Genomic DNA, 17,050 nt, shown 5'->3' with positions numbered 1-17,050 from the left:
AAATGTATTGAGTTCACGTGATGTGACAGTGGTTTTCTTTTTGAGAGTACTGCCAGGAACACCAGGTGCTGTTCTGCTACCTTCAGCACACCAAGCTCAACATTTTAGAAGGCAGTAATACTTCAAGTTATACAGATATATAGGCCTTGATTGGTTTTGTAATGGAAGTTTGCTAATGAGCCACAGATATAGCACTGGGGGGGGTTATGTCATAAAGCAAATACGGGTACTGCAGACTAGCGTTTTCTCAGCCTCGTCCCATACATTAAGCTTGAAATGTAGCTCTTTTCGTATTGCTACTTTTTGGAAACATTGTTCAAAACAGCATTTGTTGGAATGCTAATACAGCAATCGCTTCACAAGCTACCATACGAAGTTCTCTATATACTAAACTCCATCTTTCGTCCGACCAAGCACAATTCCATAGATATTACATCTCCTTTTCACTAATTAGTATAAGTGCTTAGCTTATTACATACTTGTTAATGCTGGTGCTCGATTGCCATACATTATTTAAAAAGTGTTTGCAAAGTCTATGTGTGTTGGTGAAAACTGTGATCTCACCACATGACGAAGGCCTCTGATTGGCTAGTTGTTATACAGTCTCAAAGCTGGCTTCACATATTCAAGCAAGGCGCTCTTTCATATTCACCACAAACAGACATGTCAGGAGGCACGTCGTTGCAAAAAGATCGTAACCTAATTGCTGTCATAGGTGACGAGGTAGCTTGATTATTATCTTTGTCTTGTTCATGACAATTTCTGGTACTTAAGGCTGACCATTACTTGCTAGGATTCAGTCACCGGATTGCTTCTTGCCGGAATTGGCCACACCAATCAGCAACAAAAGAAGAACTTCCTTGTCGTAGATGCTAGTAAGATCTGCAAACATGTTTACTGAGAGATTTTCATTTGAGACCTTGCATAACGATTTGGTTTTCAACTATCAGAAACCGCCCTTTCGACCATCGAAACAGCATTCCAAGAATTCACAAGTCGAAAAGACATTGCTATTATTTTGATAAACCAGCACGTAAGATTGCAAAAGTATCTGATTGTCACTATATAACAGTTCAGTACTTAACACATTGTTATCAAGGTCGCAGAAGATATCCGCGAGCTGATTGATGGACACAATCAAGCCTTCCCCACCGTTCTAGAAATACCATCCAAAGATCACCCATATGGTATGTTTAACCCTCGTTAGAATACCGCGACACGCTCTTCAATGCTAATTTCATATTTTTTTCATATAGATCCTGAGAAGGATAGCGTGCTGAAGCGAGTGCGAAGATTGTTTGGCGAATAATCGCTTGACTGTAGAATTACAATAAAAATCGTTGTGGTGTCAAGCGAATACTAAGCGACATTATTTTGTTTCAACTACACTGTTTATTCGTGAATGGAGGACTAGGATTATGCAGTTTAGTTGTTTTGTATGGACCTAAGGGTAAACGGTGATTCGGTTTAGTTAAAATGAGTCCGGCTATAAACAGGTCGCGTCCAATACTTACCGTGCCACGCTTTGAAATAGCCTCTCTATTTCTGGAGAGCATTTGGTGAAAGAATTACTCCAGAAATTATCACTTTTGATGAGCTCAATGAATGTAACAAGAAGACCCCAAGGGTGAGGTCGGTGTACGATAAGTCTATCCAGTAGAACACTGGTAGAAAAGTAGGACCATCAGTTTACATGATTGATTTCCATGGCGCTTACAGTCAATTCAGACTCACCGTGTTATCCTCTCCTTAACCTGACTGTCGTCAGTGCTTTCAAACAGACTAAGCATTAAGGAACTGAAAAAATATGTGTGTCGGTTTGGATAGCGCATGTGGTTTGCTACTGCATTTAGTAAAAGGTAGCAACCTGCAGGTGAAAAAGAGACGAAGTGTGTTAGCATATTGATAAAATTTGAATGGTGTCTGTTCGTTATAAATTACTTGCCTTCCGCATCCAATCTCGATAGTAAATGTGTGCAGATTTGATGTGCGTGACTTTGAGGGACAGCTCGGCTTTCTGTAACATCTGTTGCACCAACGTATAAGATGGCAGCGTTGATAACCGACGTATTGAAGCGAGAATGAAGTGTCTTCGTATCATTCTCCGCATTGTTCACGTTTTGAATTCCAGCCAGCAACAACTCTGAAAATGCATGCACATCATCATTATGTGCAAGCTCGTCGATAGCACCCATCAAACCAGCCTTAGTCAACATGGGCTGCGTAGATTGGATATCCGGAATCTGCTGGCTTTCGAACAAGTCACCCATTTTTAGGTTCAGGGAATAAGGGTCGGGCAGATACATGTTACGAGGGAAAGCACTTAAAATTAGATTGCGCAGTTGGACGCAAGTACTTGGTATGGCATCGCATATACTCCAGTAATACGCGCAAAGGAACTCCGGGAAATCATGCAAAAGGACGAGAAGAGTGCGTAGCGTGCCTCTGTAGAACGTTCTGCCCGATCGTTGCAGATGACCACTTTGAAGGATAGGTCCAAAGAATGATAATAATGCCAATACTAGCTTATGATACAATGGCCATCCCTAAAACATCACATAGTAAGTAAGCCGATTACCACCGCTTTGTCAGTTACACGTCTTTAAACTTACTTTGCTCTTTCCTAAATGCAACAGCTTTGGCATAAAAGATCGGTGTGAGACGAGTTGAAGCCATCCAAAAGCAAAGCCTGGGAAATAGCAAGGCTGAAGAGTATATAAAGTGTTGCTACAAACAAGGAACGTTAATATACGCTATAAAGATAGCTTACAGCCGAATTGTAATTCCACATACCCTAATGCCACAAGGATTTGCGGTACAATATCTGGAGCATTCATTTTGCAAACATTCATCATAATACCGGACAGCATGCGTAAGAATGGCTTTTGGCTGAACTTCTCTTGCTCTACCTCATGTCGTTGTGCCATGCAAAGCACTGTGATTGACAATATTTGAGTTGCAAGTACGACTTTGGCAGAATTATTGTCTTCGTCATTTGAAGCGGTTTCGCGAAGTATCATTTGCTCAACAAGTTTAGCAAAAGCATCGATTGGTGATGTAGCGTACTGCTTGGAAAGTCCTGCGTTGCCTCTGAATGAGATGTAATGTTGAACAGCATACTCGATAGCCAATCGAATGAACAAAATTCTGCCATCTTGTGAAACATCTTGATTGATCTAAAGTTGACGAGGTGAGCGGTGGTATATCACAGTACTTTTTTAGATACATGAACGAGATCCGAACCTTGTCTATAAAAGCTTGATATACTTTATCGCTAGCCAAAGGATGATCAAACAGTCTGATCCATTCCGCAAACAGCCTGTGGTAGCTCCACACATCTTCAAGAGTTGTGAGGCTGGCCAAAGGAGCATGAATTAACTTCTTCAGTTCACCGATTACGTCCTTCGCACTATAGATAAGAAATTACCGTCATTAAAAATATGAAGAGGGCAAGGTTGTACAGTCAAGTGGTAACATCATTTACCTTGCTATAGCATCTGAAGTCGGAGATGCATCATCGAATAATGCTGTCGTAACGATGAAATCATGAAGGTTGAACAATGGTTGCTCGCACAAAAGGCCATGTTGAATTATTGCGACACCAAAGTTGATTGCATTGGTATCATTACTTTCTATAGGTTGTGCTAATTGCACGTCTAAGCCTTTCAGAGGGACAATACCATTTTGAACAAGGGAAAGAACTGCCATTGCATCGTATTTACGCTGATCGAAAACACTCGGTCAATTGCAATAGTAAAGCTAATGGTTCAAAGTAATGAAACCTTACCTCATCGTTAGAGTAGGTTATCCAGCCATTAAGCTCTTTCAATATTTTCGGGAATGCTTGACAAAGCACATGTAGAAGTGACGAATAGCAGTCTCTTTGTAGCTGAGACTGTGACGAATACAACGCATTGACGGTCTTCTGGGACAAACTGAGAGCCAGTGAGGCCGGATCAGACGTGTTCGCGATAATAGCTGGCATTTGCCGAATAAATAGGGTGATATCATGACCGAGAGGAATTTCAGAGAGATGTTGTGCCTCAATCTGACTCACATATGCTGCAACCTTTGACAATATTTGCTGATTAAGAGAGCATCAGGGTCAATTTATGACTGACATTTATAATTTTCATAACACGATGGCGCATGAATTTACCTCGCACTTCGTCATGGTTTGATTTCGGTTGGGTGGAAGTCCACCATTGGGTGGGCTCTGATCAGTTGGTAGTACTCGTGCTGGTGCGGAATATGCTGGCAAGGACATTAGACATAGCAGCCACTTGCTAAATATATATTTTTAAATGACTTACCCAGCTCTGAATCTTGCTTATTCTTTCCCGGAACATTGGTGACCCAGTTATATACCTTCCGCTGTTGCGAACTATTAGAGCTCTGGTATATCTCGTTGACATGTGTCAGAAGTGTATGGAAAAAAAAAATTACCTGTTCAGCACTTAGGCCACGGGTAGGCTGAAGTATTTCCGGTAACATAATTGATGACGGCAAACGTCCTAATACATTCGCATCGTAAAACGGTTTGCTTGTCATAGACTTTTGGACGGTCAGGTATCATTGAAACATCTCGAAATGAAGCATGTAGCATAAACATACCTCCCGGTATTGCCGTCGAATAGCAAATGATGGTGCTAAGGCCAAATTCAATTCTTCACAAGCTTTATCCACAGAAGCTTTCTCTATGAAAGCACATACGGTGTCGAGATTATCCGAGACAAAAATCAAGGCAACCTCTTTAGCGTCAGCCTGTGTGACATTATTAGTTTTTTGAAGTGTGGCATGAAAACTAAAAAAAATCAAAAATTTTACCGCAGGCATTCCATGATGCAATAGTTCAGCATGAACGTTTTCCAGTAAGCTGTTTCGAACAGGCTCCTTACTCGTAACAAGTGCGAGATTTCCTGCCAAGCTCTTTACCATGGCATCACCAGCCGTACGTAGACTAGTTTCATCTGACTCGGATGCAAAATCTTTGCATAGTAACTCCTTTGAAGAGAGAGCTGCCACCGATGACGACCTAGCGATAACGGGCTCACCAATCTGACGAAACATAGAGTGCAATAAGTACAAAGTTGCAAACAAATATCAAATGGTTTACCGGTCTCACCTCTCGCAGTACATCACTGACTATACTTGCTATTGTCAGCTTGATGGTATTCTGTCCAGCGAAAACCGTCAGTGCTGGGTTGAAGAAAAGATACTGAGCAAGCCGGTTCGGATCGAGAACCCCTAAACGGAAGAGAAGAAGCTCAATATACAATTCAATGCAAAATGCCAACGCAACCCCTAGTCCATACCACTGACTCCCGCTGTAACTGGGCTATCTGCCTTTGTAGGTGGCTGACCTGCTTGAGAAGCATACCCTGAGGGCAGCTCCTTCGGAAATCTATTTTCAAGAATGGAGCTAGGCTCGACATCTGTGATCAATCCAGGGTCAGTTCAATGAAAGCTCTTTTCAAATTCAGGTTTTCCTTTTCGGTTACCTTCGATGTTAAGCTTGAGCGCATTAAGCATCACCTCAATCTCGAACTTCAGATTGAGCTTCAAATCCGCATGCAGATAGAGCTCCAATAGTAGTTTGATTACGTTCATTAACCATGGGTTTGGTGGACGGAAAACTTTGCTGTGGCGCGTTTGCTCAAGAACTTTGCACACAAAGGGAATGACCACCACTAAACGTGCCCCATCGTATCCGTCTATCAATAGATCCTAAAGATTGCTTGCGCATGAGCCAAAGTATACGAGGGTATGTGTACATCGTCGCTGAACTCACCTGGAATGAAATGTCTTTCTGTCGAATAGCAATATCCTTGGCAAGGGTCAAAGCTCCAAGCCAAGATCCAAGATTCTTCAAAAGTGCGCGCTCAGATGAGAGCTGCACGGTCTTCTCAGATTTGAGCAAAATATTGATATTTGCGTGCGTTTCATTGAGTATACATTCGTTTAACTGATGATTGTTAAGCGAATCCAGGAGTTGCATATACAGCTGGTGATAGTTTGGTTCTATGCTGACACGGCGTACAACTAGATATTGGCTGAACCATCTGAAGTTGGATTCTGTAAGCACCTCACGAAGCTCGTTTGTTTTGTTCTCAAGATTTCCTTGTGATATGTTGTTGATAATGAAAGAGACCCTATCTTGTAGGTGCTGCGGTGGAACATCGTAAGGTATATTGATAATATCCCTTTGTGAAAGGCCTTGACGGTCAAGTTCCTTTTGCATTACTCTTCCGCCTTTTTCAAGAAGTGGAGAACTGGATTTCGCACCACCGGCGTCACGATTCAGAAGAACATTTGGCGAAGTCTCGGATTTTCCACTGTTGCTATTATCCAACGCTTTCTCGATGCTTAATGCCAGCTTCGGATGAGTTAGTCGAATGCTTTCCACCTGCGACAGCTGTATGGCGTACTGCGGCCATTCCGGGAGTCTAGAAACGAATTGTGAAAGTGCAATTATACCAAAAGCATACAGCTTTGAATCTGGTGCTTGCTGAACAGAGTCTAGAACGTGCTTGAGCGCGGCACGCAAAGGAATATACGACACAAGATGTAGTTGAACCAATAGCCCAAATAAACGAGCAGTACTCGATAGCTCCTTTTCTGGATAATTACCGAAATAACGCACTTCGTCCAACTTATGGAAAGAAAGTTAGAAAAAATTGGATACCATCATCTGGAAACATCACCTTATTGAAATCATCTTACCAAGGTATGTACCATACAGGCAAAGATTTGCTGTTCTTTGGATATTTTAGAGTCCTTGAATCGCTGGAGAAGCATAGCGATACGTTCAACGGCTATTTCGTCATTATACAATCGCTCAAAATATTGCTTCACTTCTTCTTCGATCTCGGGGGGGAATAATGAGTCCTCAGCATTGGTAATATCCGGTGCGTTCATCTCGTTCGGGAACAGCTGCGCACACAGCGATTTGACTTGTTCGAAAAGTGGTTCGAAGGAAGCGACATAGTCCCTACATCAAAGAATCAGTGACTAGCTCGAAATCGAAAACGCGCGAACTGTACGCTTACCTTTTGCTTAGCGCATTCAGAAAGGACCTGACAACGTCTGCGCAAACGGCGACAGAAACAACGGATGTCTTGTCTTTACGTCGGACCAATTCATTGTTGAGCTTGTGCTTCCAAAATTCCAGCGATGCACCAACAAATCCTTCTCCATGAATATCGATACTTGACTCTATCCATTTCTCCAAATTAAGAAAATCCCTTCTAGCTGCCAACGATGCTAGATCCAAGATGAAGAAGTATGGCTTGCTTCTCAAAACTTGAGATAATATCTAAGATACAGTTGATTAGAATTACTTCTTTTTTGAATATATATGAAATTTTACATTACTTACCTTTGACTCTTGTATGATATCTAAAATCTGAGATACGCTCAAAGGGTCACGACGGTATCTGTCTAGAAAGCATTCCAGAAGAGTAGAAGGCGAACGATGCCATAGCAAGCTCACAACCAGGTCAGAATTTTCATGCCCATCCAAAAACATATCTATAAGACGCATGCGTTGTTTCTGTATATTTGGGCTTTCAAGTGGCTGTGAAAAAACTGTTTAGATTATGCGAGAGAAAAAGATTCCTTCCAGCATGATATCATACCTGAATGGAACAGAGTCCAAGGCACAAAAGCTCCGGCTCCTTCTGCACAAGATGATTAAGCATAAGACTTGCGTGAGTTTCAGCGTGTGTATCGACCAATTCAACTAAACCGCGTAACAGATCTAAAGAGTTGCATGGCTCGTTCATGATATGAGAGGCGAATGATTTTGACTTTTCGGTGAGAACCTCTAAATCTTCAGTGCGAATAACCTGTCGTTGCGTTACATCCAGAAGAACTAACAGCGATGATGGCGCGCTGAAGATTTCACGCAGCACACTAAATTGTCCTTGCACATTTTGCCATTTTTTGAAGAAGACTTGAATGGGGAAGGATTCCTGAAGTGCAAAAGTTAGTTCTATATCAAGGGGATTGCAGAAGTACACGCAGTAGTATACCTTTTGTGTACTTCTCCAGCAATGTACTAGAACGACTAAGCCTTCTTGGCTTTGAATAGAGAATCCTTCGTAATCAAGATTCTTATAAACCTCTAGCCAACTGATAGTGGGAGCCTACCGTTCCAAATTAGTTAGAGAAAGGTTACGCATCATTCACTTTGTTCCTTCTTCATACCTTTCGTACAATCGCTATACAAACACTTGCGATATGTTGAATTATATCTTGGGGTCCCCTGCCAGCAAACGTAAGATCTCTTGCGACTGATCCTATAAACCGTGCAGTTGCCGAGTGCCAATCTTCAATATTTAGTTTTTCAATAATGCTCTCCAGGGCTTGAACTTGCATAGTAGTTCCTGTATCGCATTTTTCGAGCGTTCGCGTCAAGATCCAAGGATCCGACATTTGTACCTGTATAGTAAGCTAATGGGTATTACCAGCGCAAGTTGTCAGTAGGTGGCTTGATGTGACTGGCGACCGAGCACCTTCCAATGAAGGTGCCTATACCAAGCCACTAAGTCACGTGTGCCGGTCGAGCGTTTTATTGCTGCCGGCACATACAAGGTATTGCCCTGGTACTGAAGCCATGGCTTTCCAGCGAACTTTACGTAGATATAAGCTAAAAAATAAAAACGAACTTCTTCCTGGTCAATTATTGACCGCCTACATCTGGGAAAGCCCAAGAATAACATGAATGCTAGCAAAAACCGTAGTAATATTAATTTAAGATTGATTTAAGCATGTAAATGGGCCAAGTTATCTCACAGAAACTTGGTACTTAATCAACGCATATTCACAAAAAAACAAAATTATCAAAAATTAATTTCTTCTCGCTGCAAGATGTTGATGACTATTTCTCAACTATATCATTTTTTAAAAATGGGTAGCCGGCGTTAACATTAAGAAGTATACAACATACTCTATTCTCACAGCCGCTGGTGACAAATTAACCTGGACACTTTCTAGAGAATTATTACAAGACGTAGTGAGTGATACCATAATCATTGTGTTTTAAGTAAATTTTTGACATTAGAGATGGAGGCTGCAGATAGATCAAAATATGCTAAATGTAAAATAACAATAAGTTGGATGTCACCGAAAAGTTCAATCCTGAAATTATGCCTTGAACATAGCCACAGTAAAAGTCCATTTATAAAAACCAACATTTTACAAGCATTAATAAATGAATCTTCATGAAAAACATCCAGGGTTACTTGAGCACTTCAAATCTTGCAACAGTTTCAGTAGGGCGTCACTGATACGAAGTCTAGCTAAACCCTTCATCTAACAGGTTGTTTAAACTACAGTATATTGAGATTTATTCTCTCTATATTTCATAATTATGAGGTAGATCCCGCTCGTTTATGTAGCCTATGTTAATACTTGTCCCAGTTTTGCTTATCATCTTTGTCGCGCACAATCTTACTGAGAGCCTGCACTACAGTTTGGTTCATAAGTTCCACCAGACCATTAGTCTGAGGACGATAAGCGGTCGTGGTGAGGTGGCGACACTCTAAACGGCGTAAGAAGGAAGTAACATACGAGCTAGTGAACGTCGAGCCTTGGTCTGTCAAAATTAAGGAAGGTACTCCCATGGCTGGTCACGACTTGTTCAAACAAAAACATAGCGGTTGTGATGTCCGACACCGCCTGAACGCACGGCCATCTTGTAAGGTGATCCACGGCTACCAACAAGTACCGATTTCCCGTTGCGGGAGTGAATATGGGACCGACTGCGTCACAACCAATCATGTAAAATGGGGCATCCATGACAACGGAGCTTGTCTCTTGTGCTTACGTTTAACTCTGGCCTGACAAGCTGGACAAGTCTTCGTACGTCTGGAATAACTGAAAACCATCATAATGAAGGCGCAACCTTCTCCAAGTATTGTTGATCCCCATGTTACCTTTGCTGTGGGCTTGAGAGACGACCTCTTCTATGTTTCCTTTGTGCAAGACTTCGCGTCCAAATTGATCACTACATATTTGCGGTACAGGACTCCATTCTGTTGAACATGAGCGCGAGCAGCGTTACGTATTTTCTTTCTATCAATTTCAGATATACATTTATTTGGGTAAAAATGATCTCGCAAGTAATACAAAATTCCACAATATTAGCAAAATTTATGTTGCCTGGATAGAGGATCCTTGCATGATGAAAAGAGAATTATCCAGTTTTTAACGACTTTGCTCTCTGATGTTAGCGACTTCACTGACAAGTTCTTAACAACGTCTGTGCGTCGGATTTTAACGACTTGATCTGTACGGCTAGATGACCAAAACAAGAGATATGACAAAGACAAGGAGTCCAAAAACAGTGATGGGTGACAGCTAGAGGAAAAGCGTCGGATGATTTTTCAGAGCAAACGAAACAGAGAATCAGCTGGGTTCATCCCTCCAGGTCGATAACGGGCATTAGATAATGCAGCCGCAGCAGCAGAGCGGGAACGGTTGATGTGTTTGCTGAATAATGAAACAGCAGCAGCAGACATAGGAACAGCGCGTGTACACGACACAGCGACAGTACCAGAACGCATTTCAGCTGCGTTTGGGGTGTGAGTGTTGTTGTATGTAAACAACGTGTCGTTGAAAACACCAAGTTTTACTACCATCGACAGGGCCACACCGGTGTAAAGTAGCTCGCCAGGAGCAGGGAGACAACTCTGACCACGGCCCCATAGATATGAAGCAAGATCGGAATTAGCCTTCATTCGCTCCATTACACCTTGCGATCCGCCTCCAACAAAAACAAAACGCTCAACATCAGCACGCCGCAAGATGAAATTGGCTAAACTGTCAAGCCTGTGGTCGTTTAAATGGATGAGCAAACCAGCAGTACGTGCCGACCGCCATGTACACGACACACCAGCCAGACCGCCACCAAGATCAACAGTGGAAACATCCTCAAACATTGGCAAGACAATTGTGTGTCCGGGTTTAGTGATAGGTCCAAAGCCAGCCTTGATAGCAGGGAAACATTCATCATGTGTTTGCAAGACTCCAGTTGGCTCAATCCAATAAAAAGGCGCAACAACCTTATATGCGAGATGTCTGTCCGCAGCAGCAGGAACAAGACTGAAGCACATTGTAAGATGCCTGACTGCAAGCCCACTATCGCCACTAATCGAAAAAATTAATGACAACAGTTTTGAATAGTTAGCAGAGAATTCACCTGACGCACCAGCGATCTTGTTTGCGAGTATATGTGCGTCAGCATCGCATCCGGAAGTTTCAACGCCAGCACCGTCAATCGAATCTTGGACTGAGAAAACGCTTGGATACAGTTTTCCGCCGGCACATACAAGCGGGTCAGCGGCTGAAGTAGCACCAGTGGTCGCGAGAGCAATGCTATCAACAAGCTGTTGATATTCAGCAAGAGTTGAACAAAAAGTAGTAGTGATAGTCATGAGATATAAAGTATAAACATTGTAACAGTAGAATGCAATAAACAATATCGAACCACTAGTGACCAGTATTATACATAAACGTAATCTTTTTGAAGAACCCCAAAAAATAAGAAGGGGATGTAGCTCAAATGGTAGAGCGCTCGCTTAGCATGCGAGAGGCACCCGGATCGATGCCGGGCTTCTCCACTTAAAATTTTTTTTTGTACATTTTTGCAACCCGAAAAAGTCGCTGTGAATAAAATCTCAGCACCAGGTGTATGGCTTCCTATGTGTCGTTTAGATTACTATACGACTTATTGTATTATTCTGCAGACGAGTGAACTTCTCGTGAGGTTTGAAACCCTACTTTTTATATCAAGTTTGGCCAAATTATCACTTTTTCCACCTTCAAGATAGGAATAAGTTGCCATGTTGAGAGCATCTACAGTATCTCAGAAAAATAATAACATTAGATGGGCAGTTACATTTATCACTTTTCGATCGACAGCTTCTTTGAGAAGTGCTTGGTAAGACTCTAATCGCCCAATCATTTATTTGCAGCACATCACGACGTTTGAATTTAGCCAAGTATTTTCTTTACTTTGATGTTGGTCATTGCTTGAAATTACCTGCCTTACTTTAAGGCAAACCAAACTTCAACAGTAAATTAATATAGGTACACTACCGTGAAGGTACCAAAAGATGCTATGATACCTTAAAATTGTGCGAGGGACGATGGGGTAATGCAAATAATATAGAAAACTGCATCCATAGGTTGAGATATCACTGATCTGCTGTTTGCCAATCGACTACTAGATTTCAATATGGTAGCTTTGCTCAAAACAGCCTATTTCTTTCGGCGTAATTAACAACCAGAAATAGGCTCATGATCGACATGTTTGGTTTGCAATTCAAGATATTTTAAACTTCAGAGGAGCAGTACGCTCTATTTAAATTCGGATAATACCTGATGGTATGAATAAATGAAAATGGCGGCTTATTCCAATACTTTTTTCTGACATCCAACTCTAGCTCCGTCATATGTAACGAGAAAGGATCTGTCCATGAAAGAGATACTCTAACCCCTCGAACGCGAAGTTCTCGCCTTCATTGAACATATTCTCTATTTAAACATGTAGATATACACTGCATTTAACAAAAAAATCTTGCAATTTAAATCGGATTTCATGTTGATTACAAAGGAAGACTAGTGGTTAAACCAAAAAAAAATTAAAAAAATAAGAAGCGTTTAGTCCAATAGAACGGGTATCCACTTCATTCATGTCTCCATTTGCGCTCAACCACTTGCGCTCTATTGCCTAGTAACCAATTCTTTCGTTCTCAGGTGTAGCACAACTTACCTGTATGACTTTCATGAGACTATGCTGGAAAATATCTTGCAATAAGTACATCGGTATTCCGGGTTCTGTAGGCAAACAATTCTCGAGTAATGTTGTACCATCCAACGGGTATAATTATAGAGTTTGGGGTTCTACACCTTCTTCCGTCACGTTGCGCACTCAGGAAGGTAAATGTACAATTTTCTTTGACTGGTTTTTTTTTATTCATTTAGATTTCAAATTGTAGCACAACTTAGTATACTGTTAGAACTTTCTTGCCGTTAGAAAGTCGCATCTCTATATATCAAACTTCTATAACGGCTTGCACGCACTAGTGTTTCATCAAGTTATATAAGAACAAAAATCATGGTTTGCGTTGGAAGTCCATTACATAGGTACATCGATGAGTTCGTATCAGCCTTTCTGATAAAGATAAACTATGAGAGCTGATACTATGACACACCGCAATATCCTTTTATTTATCCTGATCAGGGACTCAGAGGACAAAAGCAAAACAACATATAGATGCGGCTGTGTGAAATGAACACTTTAAATGGACAGTCAAAGTTAAACCTTGTAAATGTAACATACATTATAATGATATTGAAGATTGTAATCATGTAACAAATTGAATAGAAACGACAGCTTGAGCTTATTGCAATACAAATTAACGAACTCTTACAATTTGTATGAATCTGCTAACGGTGTATCCCAAGGCACTTCTTGACGATCCCAAACGGTATCGCTTATTACAATACCGCCTCTTCCAGAAGCCGCGACCTTTGCACTAATATTTTCTGTAGGAGTATCATATGCATCGTTTTGGGGCAGTCCAGCTGTACCCTCAAATCGTAATGCAGACATGGATCCTGTCAAGGCGTTTATCGTTTCAACATCATGAGCAGAGTTACCATAAAGCTGTTTTTGGTTGCTTATATACTCTGTGTGCGAGTTTGGCAAGAACGGTTCCTGCTGAAAGGAGTGTGACATTGGCGGTTGAAGCCAAGAATACTCTGTTTGTTGCGTTCTATGTGGATGCTGTCTATACATTAGAGAATGTTGCTGATCGTCGTTCCACGCCGCCGAATCCATATGCATATGTGCAGCGCCATGGTAAGACGAAAATCCTGAAGTTTCGGTGTCTGAGAAAAGAGATGAATGAGTGCTGGTAGACTATAATGCCTTTATATAAGCAAATTACCTAACATCCCGAGAGTCGAAGGTCCATCAGACAAACCAGTAGCGCCTGATACAAAATGGATGGATGGGTCAGTGAGCATAGAAGTAAAATGCTGTGGTTGCTCCATTGGATTCATGGTATATAAGGTCGAATCCATCATTCCCTGACTCTCATGCATCGTAGGATTAGCAAATGCCATGTGCGTAGGAATGATCATCTCGCTGACGGCCGTGTATGTCGGGAAATACGGTCGCACATTGCTGGGATGCGGAGGTGATTGGTACATCTGCATTCCTGCTACTGGAGGTACAGGCATTGGTGGATAAGACATACGCGATGAAAATGGAGGCGAATGCAAGCGCATTGGATCATGTAACCGTGTACGTAGCTTCGGTACGGCTTGCACTTGAGGTAATCCTGGCGCAGTTGAAGTGAACTTGTCGAAATACACTCGTAGTCTCCTTCCTTGATATTCGTAGCCATCGTAGATTGCTTTGGTGGAGATATGGCTCAGATCAGGTATAGCTCATTTTTCATAGTAATATATTGAACTTACCAACTGCATTCCTAGCATCTTCTGGTGTAGCATATAATACAGTACCAAAACCTCGACTCCGCCCATCTTGACCTTGCGCTATATCAGCCCTCAGAATATTTCCTGCGTTACGAAACAAATCTTTCAAATCCTGCCATTGACAGTTAAAAGGAATCTGTTACACATAGACATTGGGCGAAGATTAGTGTTTTGGTAATAGATAATGTCATAAAAGGACAGCCGTACTCACATTTCCCACGAACAACTGTCTCCCATTCGGAAGGTTTATGGGTGGAAGTCGACTCTAAGCAAACAGAAATGAGAGTGGTTCAATTAATCACAAACTCGACGCAAGCCAGAGTTACTAACCTGGTTCGCATACATATTACTATAGTATTGGGGGTTCATTGAGACAGTGTTGGAATGAGTAGCTTTTGTGTGGTTGTTTCCATGGCCATGTGTTGTATTTCCATAGTTAACGCTGCGAATTTCATTATCGATATAGCCACGATCCTCTCGTACTTCTAGAATACGTCCTTGCCATGTATAGTTGTGGAACATCTCTAAATATGACGCACAGGTATAAGTGCGCGTAGTGGTTGCTTAGTCTTAATGCTGAAAGATACTAACCAGCAGCTTGTCGAGCATCTTCAACACTCGCAAATAGCACCGTTCCATGACCCTTCGATCTATTATCGAAGCCTATCGCAACGTCGGCACGAACGACTTCTCCAGCCTTTTTAAACATATCTTTGAGGTCTTGCCATCTTACTCGGAAGGGCAGCTAGATCAAGAAGATAAATAACTCGTTTCCAGGATGCATGTCATTATAAAAAAGCCATACGTTTCCGACAAAAAGCTGCCTAATATGCACTTTCGCAGCAAATCCTGCATTCACGTCCGTGCTACTTTGAACAGCTTCACTATCTTTTACTGTCTCGGGGTTGTATATGGGATACTGCCGAAGAGACTTCATACTTTGCTCATTATCCGAAATACGTGCATTAGCATCAAATTGCTTCAGCAAATGCTTATCCGCATATGATTGTCGTAAGCTTTCGGCATTCGAATCTGGATTTTGAAGATTCTGTGGTTTGGTCATCTCAGCTATGGAGTCAGAACTATCGCCGCCAGGTCTGACTTCAGACATGGTGAAAGGGCCACAATCAGCCAATGTAGTTAACGAAACTGTATGTTGCTGCTCGTTCGTCGAGTATTCGTCTGTTGATTGCGGAATTGCGGTTCTCTTGGCGTGTAGGAATTTCGGTAAGGAACCTGTAGGACAGGGAGCCGCCGCCCAGGGCCATTTTGGCTAAAGCTAATCTAGGCGATGACGTGATATATAAATTTATGTACATAATTCCATAAATTATTAGTAGTACAAATTGCTATTACACATTTATTTTTAAAGAAAATATATATTTTTATATCATTTTATAAAATAAATGTTTTATTTTATAAAAACATAATACCTGTATTTTATTTATAAATTATTAAATTGTAATATAAATGTAAAAACTAGTTAATTTTATTATTTAATTTCAATTATAATAAAACATGTGTTAATTTTGTTTAATCAATATATAAAGATTTTAGAATTGCTGAAAAACGCCCCAAAAAATCATGACCTCAAAGAGAGCCAAAAAAAAAAAGATTCCCAAAAATTCACTGGCAAAATGAGGGGCAAGTGGTTTTTTTTATGTAGTCAAGGAGCTATTGATTGATATACGTATGTTGCTGATCATCAATGGACACTACTGAGGAACCTGATAGTTTGCCGGCAGGTGGTAAAGATCACGGATAAACATAACCATTGAACTTTTAAAAATATTTCCGATATTATACGCAAACCCGTTAGCGGACAACATTTTCACTGTCTGGAGCATATTATACGTTGTTATGACAGAGTCTGTCAAATTTAGCATTTCTCTCAGGGCGTTTGGCTATATCAAGTGAAGTATAGTATCTGTTCTTTATCGCTTGACACATTGACTATGCCCAATGCCAGACATTGAGCGCTGGACATCCGAGGGGTACTGAGCTACATCCATATCCGGTCCTAACCTCCTACTTATAATAGCATTCGGTTCTTCCAATATGCAGGATATCTATCAAGTGACAAGTATCTTGCAGTGCGCTAGCTTGTATATATAGACGTTAAAAAGCAATGCCGATAGATCTTCTGTGAGACAATTTTTACCTTCACTACGAGACTAGCCTAACTAGGGGATGGAAGTTTTAGGTTCCATCTGGTTCTTGCAGCTATACTACCTCCTGGTTCGAAGAAATAGAGGAGTTTCGAATAACGTCTTATGCGCGTAGCGATGATATAAGAGACTTTCATGAGTACGGCGTCCTTTTGGATAGATATTACATTCCTGACAGCCCAATGCCAGTGTCTGAAAAAACTATTCCTTTTCACCATGGCTAATACTATGGCATTGGCCGCATGCACAGCAGTTAGCTGCAAACCACCTCTGTTTAGTTGTCCTTGAGCTTTTCGTTCCACTTTTCTCTTGATTATCCAAAACCTCAGCTATTTGCTCCGCAAATAGCGTAATAAAACACGTATACAAAA

General features: G+C 41.3%; 5 protein-coding genes and 1 non-coding gene across 6 annotated transcripts; 2 read left to right on the top strand and 4 right to left on the bottom strand.

The window, feature by feature from the left end:
* Positions 1-626: 626 nt before the first annotated feature.
* On the top strand, positions 627-1,344 carry K450DRAFT_227008 (uncharacterized protein). Its single transcript, XM_051586660.1, has 5 exons — positions 627-723; positions 794-875; positions 951-1,033; positions 1,100-1,187; positions 1,257-1,344. The coding sequence occupies exons 1-5, from the start codon at positions 664-666 to the stop codon at positions 1,307-1,309; spliced, it is 366 nt and encodes a 121-aa protein (XP_051447406.1). The 5' UTR covers positions 627-663; the 3' UTR covers positions 1,310-1,344.
* K450DRAFT_227002 (uncharacterized protein) lies at positions 1,220-8,484 on the bottom strand. The gene is made up of 24 exons (XM_051586659.1): positions 8,209-8,484; positions 8,034-8,147; positions 7,638-7,973; positions 7,379-7,576; positions 7,050-7,315; positions 6,724-6,991; positions 5,792-6,652; positions 5,502-5,727; positions 5,316-5,435; positions 5,126-5,247; positions 4,828-5,058; positions 4,615-4,764; positions 4,447-4,554; positions 4,314-4,374; positions 4,160-4,254; positions 3,788-4,084; positions 3,485-3,723; positions 3,244-3,409; positions 2,794-3,176; positions 2,613-2,727; positions 1,946-2,546; positions 1,735-1,867; positions 1,515-1,664; positions 1,220-1,444 (listed from the first exon to the last, which is right to left on the bottom strand). The coding sequence occupies exons 1-24, from the start codon at positions 8,434-8,436 to the stop codon at positions 1,426-1,428; spliced, it is 5,487 nt and encodes a 1,828-aa protein (XP_051447405.1). The 5' UTR covers positions 8,437-8,484; the 3' UTR covers positions 1,220-1,425.
* A 1,749-nt stretch (positions 8,485-10,233) lies between these two features.
* Positions 10,234-11,438, bottom strand: K450DRAFT_297773 (uncharacterized protein; the record flags this gene model as incomplete). The annotated part of the gene is made up of 1 exon (XM_051593672.1): positions 10,234-11,438. The coding sequence occupies one exon, from the start codon at positions 11,436-11,438 to the stop codon at positions 10,389-10,391; it is 1,050 nt and encodes a 349-aa protein (XP_051447404.1). The 3' UTR covers positions 10,234-10,388.
* Positions 11,439-11,551: 113 nt separating this feature from the next.
* On the top strand, positions 11,552-11,624 carry K450DRAFT_t23. Its single transcript has one exon. It is a non-coding gene; the product is annotated as a tRNA-Ala (tRNA).
* Positions 11,625-13,368: 1,744 nt separating this feature from the next.
* Positions 13,369-14,437, bottom strand: K450DRAFT_226998 (uncharacterized protein). The gene is made up of 2 exons (XM_051586658.1): positions 13,959-14,437; positions 13,369-13,899 (listed from the first exon to the last, which is right to left on the bottom strand). The coding sequence occupies exons 1-2, from the start codon at positions 14,299-14,301 to the stop codon at positions 13,436-13,438; spliced, it is 807 nt and encodes a 268-aa protein (XP_051447403.1). The 5' UTR covers positions 14,302-14,437; the 3' UTR covers positions 13,369-13,435.
* Positions 14,386-15,747, bottom strand: K450DRAFT_226994 (uncharacterized protein). The gene is made up of 5 exons (XM_051586657.1): positions 15,317-15,747; positions 15,103-15,256; positions 14,842-15,035; positions 14,723-14,776; positions 14,386-14,647 (listed from the first exon to the last, which is right to left on the bottom strand). The coding sequence occupies exons 1-5, from the start codon at positions 15,620-15,622 to the stop codon at positions 14,471-14,473; spliced, it is 885 nt and encodes a 294-aa protein (XP_051447402.1). The 5' UTR covers positions 15,623-15,747; the 3' UTR covers positions 14,386-14,470.
* Between the last annotated feature and the right edge of the window lie 1,303 nt (positions 15,748-17,050).

The sequence above is a fragment of the Umbelopsis ramanniana genome (assembly GCF_025399195.1).
Source record: "Umbelopsis ramanniana AG unplaced genomic scaffold K450scaffold_9, whole genome shotgun sequence".
In the NCBI taxonomy this organism is placed as follows: domain Eukaryota; kingdom Fungi; phylum Mucoromycota; class Umbelopsidomycetes; order Umbelopsidales; family Umbelopsidaceae; genus Umbelopsis; species Umbelopsis ramanniana.
Note: the sequence above shows the minus strand (reverse complement) of the source record. Positions and strands in the feature narration are given on the sequence as shown.